We start from the raw sequence: 12803 nt of genomic DNA, 5'->3' as shown, positions 1-12803 counted from the left end.
CTGTACACACAGATGTGTAGACAAATGCACTCTGTCGTATTTAGGGCACTAGTCATCTAATATTTTCTGTGATGCAGGTACCATCTGTGAAACTGAACTGCAGTTCAGGCCTATCATACTGAGATGGGTGTTGGGGAATCAGAGATGGAAATTGATATTAGATTATAATCCCACTGCATTTAAATAGAAGACAAGGGCTCTTGCAAGGTCAGGCTTAACCTTTAATACCCAGGCATACCTTTAAATGTTTTTTCAGGGAACCTTTAGCTGTGTTGTTTGTCTTGCAGTGTCCACTCAGGACTGTAATCTTTTAAGAGTCACAAAAGGTGTCCAAACCTCTGAAGCAAAAAGATGATGAAGAGGCCCTGATAGCAACAACAGATGACAGCTGGCATCAGGGTGCAACTAAGGTTGCAGTGACAGACTTTGATCAAAGTGACAAAGAGATCAGAGACTGGAAACCATAGAAAGCATTCCTAGGTGAGGAAAAAGGACTATTGTTTTAGCAATTTAGCATGGAAATCCTTAGCAAACCACCAGGTTAATCAGACCATGCAGTGATCTAAATACAAGCTCTTGCAAGGATGGAATCAGCACTGCGTGGAGGGTCAGACACGGAGCATCATTTCCACTTGGGCTGCCCTGCTGCCTTGTGGGGCATCACAGCCTCCTCTGCCACTCCCACTGGTGTGGTGCTGACAGACATTCACACAGCTCCTTGGGGAACTGATTCAGGAGACGGAGCCAGCTGGAAACTGGGAGAACTGACTAAACCAGACCTGCACCAGTACTCAGGATAGCGGTAACAGCTAAATGCACACGCGAGGCATTCACCCCGCACAGTTCTGAACACACTTCATAGCTAGAGAAACGTCCTTGTGTGCATTTATTGCTCTTACAAACTTTTTCCACGTTCCCTAGCTTGCTGGCTGAGTGTCCCCTCTGCTATTTCTGTAACACTCTCATATTAAATACCATGAAATTTTAAAATAGTATGCTGGCTCAGGTTTTTTGAGCTCCTGCAAAGGGTTGCAGTCATGCAGTTCCAGCAGTATTTTTGTTTAGTAAGCCAGGACAGAAAAGACAAGCAGACCCTTGCAGCTCACCCTTGGGTCACATCTTGAGGAATATAAAATGAGGAGGCTTTCCCTGGGGTCAATACAAGCCCTGGGGGACCCCCCAGTAAGACACACACACTCCTCAGCTATGCTGAACATTCTGATCATCTTTCTGTTCCCTTCTTATTTCCATTTTTGCTTGTGAACCTCTGAAAGGGAAGGACCCACCTCACCTGCCTTGCTAGGATGGCTCTGGCAGCCCCAGCCCTCCACACTGGTTCGCAGCAAACCTGCTCCTTGTACCACCTGCCCACCTCCTCTGCTCCCCCAAGGGCGGGGGTTGTTTTTGACTTACTGACAGGTCAAATTCACTGGGGGTGAGGGGCATATTTTAAACAAGATGCTTATGTTCCTATTTGTATATGTTAAAGGTGAGGACTTCCATGCAGAGGGCAGGAATAAGGTAAATTTTGTCTCCCTTCCTAAAAGCTACAAATTTCCCCTGCTGAGTTCTGCCCTCAAATGAAGAAGAGAGCCTTTACAGCTCCATCAGACCCCAGCCCCTTCAATACTTGCACATATAATTAAATTTATGGTCAGTGGTCTTATCACACTGGCCATTAGGTTCACAAACATCGAGGATGCTGTTGCCAGTAATAAGGTCAAGAATGTGTACAAGTCTTTTCAAGATTAGGGCCTTAATGCCGTAGCATCAGCCAGCTTTCTCCCTGCCTCCAGCATTACATGTGGGCAGCTGAAATCCCCAAGGATGGAGGCTGATGGCTCCAGGCTGACTTGCAGGTACAGGCAAGTGCCTCTGGACTGCTCCCAGGTGTGTGATGAACCAGACATCCCTGGGCATAACCCCTCACCACGGCGGCCTTGGAGGCAGCTGTGTGTGACTCCATATGCTGTGAACTAAGGTTTGACAGTTCAGTGCCAATTAAAACAAATAAACACAAAGCCAAGAGGCAGCAGGTCAGGCTCTGGGAGGATCCATCACAATGCTGGGCTACCAGTGGAATCTGAGCTGGTGTTGTGAGTTATGGATCACTTTGGCAGTAGCTGACAAAGCAGCACCTCTAATGGACAACACTGCATGTGCCAAAGTGTGATGAAGAGATGTGGCTCTTTGTTCCACCTACTCTTAGATGGTTCTTACTACCAGACAAGCAAAACAACAAACAGGGACAGATAAAGGACATTTTATTAAGCATACAGGTAAAAGGAACATATACATCCATGTTTTCTCTCTTCCACTTACTGAATAGTCAAAAAACTAACTGCCCGAGAAGCCTGCTTTATTTGGATGATTCAACCCTTACTTCTCAGCATAACAGCTGTGGGATCAAAAACTGACTTACATTCACCTAGGTGATGTATTTAGTTAATTAAAAGAAAGATTAGCATGCAAATGTGTTGCAGCACTCAACACTAATTCATGATGAAGTCATAATATTAAAGTTACCTCATTCTGTCAAAATACACTCGTCCAGTATTTCTCTCATTTTAAATCACAAATCCTTTTCAAAAAGAAATTCACAGATTATCTCAAATCCCACTACTGTTTGGCAGGTGGGAACTAGTGACAGACAAAACAGAGCCATGTAATAAAATGATGATTTTAGTATCAAAAGTATTTTAAGTGGGTAATAATAATAGTAAGGAGCTAATGGGAATAGGTGCACATATACAAACTGCATGAAACATGTGCATATGGGGATGATTTTAAACTGCCTTGTTTCTGATTTTTAAAATTTTTGTCGTCATTTTTTGATCTCTCTTTTGATATCCTCTGGACTACGAACCTTGAATTGAGCAGTGCTAGTGTGTTCAGTGCTGAAGACATATTCCTACTCATCCAGCACACATGTAACAGACATTTCCAATTACAGCTTTTACACTTGAATTTACGTATTTAAGCTATCCTTTCGCCATGAGCATTCAGCAGCCCTGGGTGTGTTCAGCCATTCCTGTTGCATGCAGATGCACACCCTCGGAACATCTCTGCAGCCAAGCTCCTGAACCGTGTACAGCTGTGGAAAGAAAAGCATTCAGCATGCAATTAAAGGGATTATGGTGGCCACAGCCCTGCTTCTTGTTAATTCCACTGTATTTTCTAGATCTCCTCATTACTGAGGGAGTGGCTTACTGATGAGGGATAAAGGAAGGAAGCAACACACATGCTGACTAAGAAGCAGCGAATGATGGGAACGGGAAAAGAATAAAGGGGAGGAAGGAATGAATGGATGGCAATACACAATGAACTTTGCTGTAATGCTTAGCACTCACTATAAATATGGTTGTCATCCTCAGAAATGCTTTTTGAACAGGAGACTTCAATCTAGCAAAGCAAGGACTTCAACAGGACCAAACTTAAGCCTTAAATCCTGTGCTAGACTGAGACCCAGCTACTTAATCATCTTAATTCCCTCTCAGGTAAGAATTGTCATCCTCCAGCAGATAAAGCAATGATGCCAAAAAGGTTAAGAATTTAGCAGCTGCAGACCAGCTGAGGAAGCACAGTATGCCTGCATCATGCAGCTCACCCCAACAATAAGGGCCTGACCAGCCTTGCTGCAGAAACACAAACTGCTGGAGCATCTCCCTGTGCCTGCAGCTGTGGCACACTGTGAGTCACAGTACTACACAGCTTGCCTTTTTTTTTGTTTTTTTTCTTTTTTACTCTCTTTTCACAGAAAAAGATGTCTATCCGTCCTGACACCTATGTGAAGCTGAAAAAAGACAGAAATACAACTGTGAGATCTCAAGTTGCAGGAATGACACCTACTGCCTGGGGAATGAACTGCTCACCTAAATGAGATCAAACTCAATGGTGAGGAGATTCCACAGAACAAACCAGCACATGGACATGAGCCAGCAATGTGTGCTCACAGCCCAGAAAGCCAATTGAATGCTGGGCTGCATCAAGAAAGGGTTGGCTAGCAGGTAGAGGGAGGGGAATTTGCCTCTCTATTTCATTCTGGTGAGATCCCCCCTGCAGTGCTGCATCCAGCTCTGGGGTCCCCAGCACAGGAAAGACAGGGACCTGTTGGAGTGGGTCCAGAGAAGGCCAAAGATCATCAGCAGGCTGGAGCACCTCTCCTGTGCAGAAAGGCTGAGGGGACTGCCTGGAGAATAAAAGGCTCCAGGGACACCTTAATGCACCTTTCAGTACTCAAACCGGCCTTATAAGACATAAGATGGAGACTTTTTTACCAGGACCTGTGGTGACAAGGGGCAGAGGTTTAAAACTGGAAGAGGGCAGGTTTACACTAGACATAAGGAAGAATTTCTTTATGATAAGGGTGGTGAGATAGTGGAACAGGTTGCCCAGAGTGGTGGTAGGTGCCCATCCCTGGATGGGGCTTTGAGAAACCTGGTCTAGTGGAGGGTTCCCTGTCCATGGTTTTTAAAGTCCCTTCCAACCCAAACCATTCTGTGATTCTACAAAATAGGTCCAGCCCTAATGCTGACTGTGAGGGTGATCACATGAAAGCCCACAGGAAATTCAGTCAGGGAGGGAGGTTCAGTGATTTAAGAAAGGTGTTTAATTCCTGTAAACAGTATATATAACTCAGGGCAGGTAAAAACACCTCCATCATGAACTCCGGTGAAAAATACGTTTTTTGGACAGGGAACGTGGTTAGTAGTTAGAAAATGCTCATCCACACCAACAGTTAGGCTACACAGTTTGTACCTCAAAGCACTAGGGAACCTGCAGTGGGAGGGTCTGCAGAGCATAAGAGGAAGAGCAGGAGCAGCATCTCAGTAAAAGAAGTATTTTAATTTGTACTAATAGCATTCCCTGAAGAAATGGTTTCTTGAGCATTTCTGGTGTCAGGGAGCATTGTCACAACCTTTCAGCTTCCTGCTTGCTCCTACTGTATATATACACCCTTTGCATATGGAAAGGGAATTTTCTTTTCTTTTGTCTTCCTATGCAAAGACTTCATGACCCAGCTCACCCTGCCAAACCACAAGTGGCTAAATTGGCACAGCTGAGGGGAACAAGAATGGGAACTCGGAAGAATTATATAAACTAACACTAAACTTAAAATAAATGTAAGGCTTGAATGCCTGCATCAAGAAGGAAAGTCAAAAGTTTCTGGCAGCCACATGTCTCCACGACTTTAGGACTGTGAAATATCCAGTGAAATGTAATGCTTTGCTGGTTCTTGTGGTATTACAGAATGGCACTCTGGATAGTCAGAACTGTGAAGGTTTCCAGGCTCAAATTTTTGGTAAGGACTTGCCCACTCTGTCTCCTCTGATTAATAAAGATAGATATCTTAACACTTCTACAGCTCTCAAATGATGAATAGTTTGGGAAAGACTGTCAGTAATACTCCAAGCGTTTGCTCAATGCTAAAATGCAAAGTCTCACAGGAAGAAGCATTCTGCAGTGCTAAATACACCAGAAATGGAGGGGCGGGGGGAATTAAACTGTTTTCAGTTTCACAGGGTCACAACCTGGACTGAAACACACTTTGAATGTTACTGGGTGATGTGCATGCCCAGCCAGGAACCCAGAGCTGTCACCAGGAGAAGGAGATGGATGAACCATGAGGTTCCTACAGCGCAGGGTAGAGACATCTGCACCAGCCCAGTCACTGGGAAACAGCCTGCCCTTACACTGCAAAGCTTTCCGTGGGCTAATAAGCCAGGAAAAAGGTAATTAACTCAAGCAAGGTTGTGTGCTGCCATGACTTGCACCCCAGGGGCCTCCTGGCAGCCTGTCAGACGGTCTGGTGTCTTCTCCCCAGGTGGCATCAGGGCTGCACTGCGACAGGGACAAGGGCTTTACTGGTGCACCCATCAAGGGTGCCGCGGTGGATTTCGGTCGTTTCCCCTCATTACAGCACATTAGATCAAAAAGCAGATGAAATGGAAGCCTTGGGCAGGTGACTGCAGACGAAATCTGCCCGAGGGCGAACAACGGGCTGAGATGAAGAAATGGTGGCACGGGTTACTCCACCTCTCCTCCCTGCTCCTGACAAACTGAGCCCAGGCCACAAGGCTGAGAAAAAGAAAAAGGAAGGGAAGCACTGTGGATCCCCAGTGTTCTGCAATGGCTATGAAGAAAACAGAAAATATGTGGGGGCAATGGACAGCTGGGGCAGCTTTTGCTGCTTACCTACTGCAGTGGAGGACAATACCAAAACATCAGTGAGTGTTTTTAAAATGTAAACAGAAAGTGGATGAGCTGATACTACGGTCCTGATTCCACAAAGAACCCTGAAATATTTGTAATGACCTTCTCAGATAAAGAACACCTCATTCAGCTTATTTTAACTCAACTTATTTCAATTCTGTAATTATTAGGATTGAAAATTAGTTATAATTAATTTCATTTTGGCAGCAGCTTTAGAAATATTTTCTAAAGAGGTTCCATACTGCTCCTTACACAGTGTTCAGAACTGAGTGAAACTATGACATAGCAAGAAAAAGGAAAGAAATAACAAAACTGCTGACTTGCAAGATATGGGAAATTATTTGAAACTGAATTGTGTTTGCACTTCGGAAAGATTTTGAGGATTTCTTACAAGAAATACAAATACATAAAGTAAAATACTTCAAAAGAGAGGAGTAGTGTACTGCCCAAAGAAGTACCCAGCCAAGTGCAGACAGACTAAGCAGACACCTTTAATTGTGACACACTTCTAACAGAGCTGTTCTGCACTAGGATGTCTCTTGTTTAACAAGGTCTGAGCAACCCAGGAACGGACAGAAAGGACACACCACACAAACCCACAATATTGAGTTAAACAGACGTGCACATTTGAAAGATTACCTTCATGCTCAGTTATACCACTACAAAAAAACAAGAAAAAATACCCAAAAAGTGAGGGATTGCACAAGAAGATATCCAGAGTCTATGCTTTATTTTAGAGAGGGAAAAATAAGTTAAGAGTATACATGAAAGAGGCACAGTTGGACTGCCTGGCCCACAGCCTGACAGTCAGGGTACACTGATGGAAACCCAGTGTCGCCTGTGCCCAATGAGACACCACTGCTGCCTTTACATGGGCACAGCCAGCGTGGTGCAACCTTCAGTGGAGGTCCAAAACCTGCTGACAACGAGTTTGTCTGCAGCTAGAGCTTACCTAGTCCTCTAAAGATCAAGGCTGAGCTAACAAAAGCAATTTTCTGTCAGCAGCATAGTACCCACACTTGGGATTTTGCTGACCAAACCATGGCAGGCAAAGGGGTGGGTGTTTTCCTATGGAGAGACGCTGGCAGAACTGTGCAGCACAGTTGAAAGGCTGCAAACCTAAACATATCCAAAGGCAGGGCTGTGGAGGGTGGTCTGACAGCTCCCAGCTGACCCCAGGAACCCACAACCACACACCATGATGCCACAGCACATGGCAGGAGTCAAAACATGGCAGGACAGAGCCTTCGAATTAAACAAAAATTAGCTAAGCTACAGGCATATTGCTCCAGCTCAGAAATCAATTACTAAGTGACAAGGTTAAATGATATTTTATAGACAACTTGATTTTATTATCCATCTCAGGGTGTGCTCCTGCTTTTCTACTGGAAACTCTGAGCTACGAACAGTGAGGCTGGTGACCCCAATTTTGATGACATTATAAATAAAAACATCATATTCTCTCTAGGTTTTTACAGATGCAAACAGAAAGAAATGGTAAAGAGAGAAAGTTAGAAAATAACACCGCATAGATACAACTCCAGTTACCCTCCACTCAAACTGAAAGAATTAGCAAGACTCTTGATTTATCTCATGAACTGCTTAATGAATAGAAAATGGGGAGGACACTGAAATGCTCCATACATTTATGGTATTTGGTTTAAAGTTTATTGGTATAAATGTAAGGACTTTGCTTGCTTACGTCTGAAAACAAAAGGGTTAAGAAGAATGATGTATATACCTTCCTGTTATTAAAACAGGTTTGTACCATGAATATTCAGTCCTTTTTTTCTCAACATGTTGTTGCATCCATTTAAATTAGAGCTAAACACAACAGCTTTTTTGGATTTCCCGTTGGTAGCTATACAAAAGCATCAGAACAAGAAGCCTGACTTTAGCTAAATATTAAGGTGCTCCATGACACTGCTTTCCCCCGTAACTTCTGTGCTGAACTCATTACTTTGGCTTGGATTAAAGCACGCGTTACCACAAAAGAGTAAGGAGGTACAGTTTTAATCTGAATAATCCTGTTTAGAGGCTGGTTCCATCTCTGGATATTCACTGTATGTTCTGTTTAGAAAAACCCTAAGTGCCTAAAGTGGGAGGCTTCCCCCCCATCACTGCCTCAGGACCACAGCACAGAGAGCAAATGTACACTCACTACAGCCATGGCAAAGAGAGAGACGGATTTTTTCAGGGATAAACCCAAAATGCTATATCTGGTTTTTATTTTTAAGAATAGGGACCCCTGAAACACAGATGGCCTTATAAACTACAGGTATGACTAAGAAATGACAGGTTACACCTCTCTTGACAGAACGTTAAAATTTTTATTTTCATCTAGAGCAATATTCATAGACATTTTCCCAAACATGAGCTAATTCTATTACTTCCAAGAATAAATTAATATCTGCTGTCAAATAACCTCTACATTTGTTGTACTAAAGCAGTATTTTTGTATACTAAAAAATAATAACACCTCTGCACCTTAACATTTTCCACCCAGGGATCCTAATCCACTTTTGAGACAGAACAGCTATTATAATCTGTTTTATTACTAAGGTGTGTGGTGCACCCACTATTCACACACTTCATACCTTTGAAGTGAAAATATAAAGAATCATCAAAAAATGGAAACCATCACATAAATGCAATTTATGTGCAAAGAATAGCACTGTAAGCTATTCACCACAAAAAGTGACATAAATAAAACACACATGGCTAAGCAAATGTTTCAAGGAGGTTTTTATTAAATGATTATATAGCCTGCCAGGGTATTTTGGAGTTATACAGCTTGTATTTATTAAACAAGAATTGTTATTGGAAAAGGTGATTTACAGACACATGTTTACTGACAAGTGCAACCTAGTCAGTAATGTCTGTATATGCAAGGGAAAAGAATCAGTAATGGAAGCCTTTAAAATCAGGAATTCCAACAAAATAATAATGTACATTAAGTATAAAAGTGGTATTTATAACAAAAGACTACTTGAAGCATGATACACCTGCAAGATGCCAAGTGTCACATGGGGAAAGCAGGGAAGGGCAGCTGCACAAGGATACGCCCAGCAGCACACACAGACCAGCTCCAGCCACCTCACCTAGAGCAGAGGCAGCCTGGGAGGGTGCAACCTAGAGAAGCACCCCCTCCCTCACTGTCAAAAGTGAGGATATGGGGAAGTTCTGGAGCCTCTCCTGGAGTTAAGCTGCTTTTGCCTTCCAAAACACCCTGTGGCTGACCTCCTCTGAGAGTGCCCTAGCTCTCCTGGTGGGGATTACTTTGGGTACATTATGATACCCTAATTCACAGTCTGTCTGGGTGGGTCCTGGTCCCCTGCTCCCTCTTCCAACAAAAAGTGCAACCACCAACCGTGGAAATTCATGTGGCGCAGAACATCTTCAATGGGAGAAACCCAAAATCGTTGCAGCCTTCCAATCTGCCCATGGTGCCTCCTTGGGGTTCTGAAAGATGTGCTTATGAGTCAGTAAGTCAGCTTTCCCTCTTCCTGGGGAAAGAGCTCTAGCAACCCTTCTTCACAGAGCAAGACTTCTCCCAGCTGGGCTGCCAACTGAGCAGGAGGGAGCAAGGGAAAACTTCGCTACCATCTGTTGTGCTTGATGATTTATCCCCGGAGGTCTCTGACTCGCATTCGGATCAGACCAGGTGAGACGGATGCAGACACACCTTTTGTGTGGAGACCAGAGACACAAGACCACCAGACACATGACACGGCAGGTTTGTGTGCTTTTGGCCCTCCCCAAGAATGCAATTTTAAGCAAGTGAGGAAAATTAATGGTAATGTAAATGGCTAAAAAAATCGATGCAGCTCCAGGTCTTCAACACGCATGATAGCCCCGGGAGTAAATGCAACTGTAAATGCAGGCGAAGGCTTTTTTGGACTCCCACTGTACTTGCTAGGAGCAATGCCAACCTTGCAATTCAGCAATCAGGCACCACTGAAAGATATCTGGCTTCAAACTGTTATTTCCATTTTTAAGGTTTCCCAAAGCAGTTTTACTTTGCTAAAGATAATAATTAAGTGGAAAAATTCACTAGTATTAAAGATGAATCAGGGGCTGGGTTGCTCCGAGACACTGACAGCTCAAGGGAACTCGAATAAATGAGGAAAGAGAGAGGTTTGGACGAGCATAAACCAAACCAAATAACGTTTCCCCTCCATCCTTCCACTAGGAAATCAGGTTGGTGGGGCTTCTTTGCCCTTCCTGTTCACAAATGACAAACTGACCTCGGGAAAACTACGAGTTGTAGCACCCACTGCCTGAGGAGAGGGAGACTCCGGGAGATCCGGCACGGCCCATGCTGGATGCTCTTGAGAAATGTCCCGTCTCCCCTTCTCCGGTGAATTCCTCGTTCCCTTCCTCCCACACCGCCCTCCCCGCCCGGGGGTCCTTCGCCCGAGGAAGGTCTCGCCGTTCCCCCGGGCTGCACGGCCAAGCATCACCGGGCAGATCCCGGCATCACCGGGCAGATCCCGGCTGCACGGTCCGGCAGCACCGGGCGGATCCCGGCAGCAGGGCAGGGCAGCACAGGGCAGGATCCCTGGCTGAAGGACACGGCAGCACCGGGCAGATCCCGGCTGCACGGCCCGGCAGAACGGGCACATCCCGGGTGCCGGGCACGGCGGCACCGGGCACATCCCGGCCGCACACCGCGGCACTGTTCCACAGACGCTTACAGCCTTTTGTAACCGCGAGATAATCTGTCAGATGGACTTAGGCACTGACAGTCAAACACGCCAAAAACGTCGCCACCCACTCGTACTATCCATCCGGTGAAGGACTAGGAAGCGCCGCATTGCTTAACCTCTCCTCCGCCTTCCACTCGCACAGGAAATCCCCACCCCCCACGGCGTGACACCGCCGCGGGGGACCCGAGGTCCCCCCACCGCTGCGGCGGGGGCTCTGCGGGCGCGCTGCCCACGGCGCTCGGCGCAGCCCCGCCCGCCCGCACTCACCTCATCTTCCCGGCGGGGCGCGGCGGCGGCGGCCGGGGCCGGGACCGGGGCCGGGACCGGGCGGTGGCGGCGGCGGGACGGGGCGGGGGGGGGCTCCGGCGGCGGCGCCGCCCCAGCGGCAGCGCCGGGCCCCTGTGCGCTAGCCGGGCAGCGCGGCGCCGGGCAGCCCCTCCGCCGGCCCGGCCATGTTGCCGGCTCCCGCCCGGCTGCGCTGCCTGTGTCTGTGTGTGTGGGCAGGACAAAGCGCCGCCGCCGCCGCCCGCCCCGCGCCGCTCCGCTCCCACGCGCGGCGGGGCCGCGCCGCCCCCCCGCCCCGCCCCGCGCCGCCCCCGCCGCGGGTGTCGGGGGGAGCCCCGGCCCTGCCCGGCCCTGCGCGGGTCCCCCGCCCGGCGCAGGTGGGGCGCGGAGCGGCCGCGCACCGTGTGCGGCACCGACCGGCGGCTCCGGGCTCCGCCGGGCTCCCCGAGCCGTTCCCTGGTGGAGCGGGGCAGTGCCGAGGTTGCAGACCTCTTCTCTGCACAGTGCTGTGGGGGTCCTGTACACCTGCGTTCAGAACCGCTGCTTTTGTGGATGGAAGCAGGAGCAGAAATGGCATATCCAGCTAATATCGGAGGGCAGCTGTGGTTCCCGCTCCGTCACCCTTCCCACTTGTCTCAGCGAGTGTCCCCGCGAGCTCTCCTGCCCTGCTTTCAGCCTGGTCCTTTCTCCACACCCACCTTCCCACCACCCACCCTGGGAACCCTGGGCTGCCTCCCAGTCCTGTGTTTCTCCCATCCAACTCTCCTCCCCACTCCACGTCCCAGCCCGTCCCTAACCCTCTGCCCTTCTTCTTCCAGTCACCTCTTGCCAACTCCCTTTTGTGCAACCCAAACCACAGGGTGATGATCTGGACCTTGGAACTTCCCTTACCCTTCTCCATGTCTCTTTTCCTCTTCCCATGCACCACCCAGTAGAAAAAAGATTATGTTGAACTTGGTATCACTTGAATATCCTCAAGGATCTGCCATGATACAGGACAAAATTATGCAGTTGTTTCTCAGGTCTTCCATACATAGGTCACCATAACTTGTTTGCCATTTCTCAAGAGTACAGGTTCCTCACACTGATTCTCTGTGGGTCATCTCCCACTGATCGCTCCCAGTTCTGTATCACCCAGTTTAGACACAAAAACCCCCAAACCACCATGTAATCCCACAGCAAGCAGTGGGTTTCCAGGCAGCTGGCATGTGTGTGCACATGGTGTCGGGAACAGTAAAGGCTTCTGGCCCTCTCCCTCTCTCTGTGTCTGTGTCCCAGTTAACACTGCCCACATCACTCCCTGAGACCTCCATCACGTGCCAGGAAGGGCAAGGGAGCTGTAGCCCCCTCTCTGTGTGCAGGGTCAGTTTTGGGAAGGTGCAGGCAGTGTGGCTGGGAGGGTGGGCTGTGCGCAGTGTGGGTGGGAGGGTGAGCTCCAGGCAGTGTCTCCGATGCAAGGCTGTGCGAGGCCTCAGGGGAATGTGCCCATGGTGCAGATCACACTGTGGGACTGCACGGGATGGGACCAGGAGTGGCACAGAATGTGCAGGAGATGCAGAGCAAAGCAGTGGGGGCCATTTTCAATAGAAATACTTT

The 12803-nt window shown here is 47.7% G+C and overlaps 1 protein-coding gene across 1 annotated transcript in view; it reads right to left on the bottom strand.

Moving 5' to 3' along the window:
- Window positions 1–11277, bottom strand: part of EVL (Enah/Vasp-like) — a 146961-nt gene extending 135684 nt beyond the window's left edge. Inside the window, exon 1 of the mRNA XM_082283920.1 lies at window positions 11190–11277. Within this exon, the coding sequence (XP_082140046.1) occupies window positions 11190–11194 (5 nt within the window). The 5' untranslated portion in view covers window positions 11195–11277. The remainder of the gene's footprint in view (window positions 1–11189) is intronic.
- Window positions 11278–12803: the final 1526 nt, after the last annotated feature.

Source organism: Coloeus monedula (assembly GCF_965178545.1).
Source record: "Coloeus monedula genome assembly, chromosome: 6".
In the NCBI taxonomy this organism is placed as follows: domain Eukaryota; kingdom Metazoa; phylum Chordata; class Aves; order Passeriformes; family Corvidae; genus Coloeus; species Coloeus monedula.
Note: the sequence above shows the minus strand (reverse complement) of the source record. Positions and strands in the feature narration are given on the sequence as shown.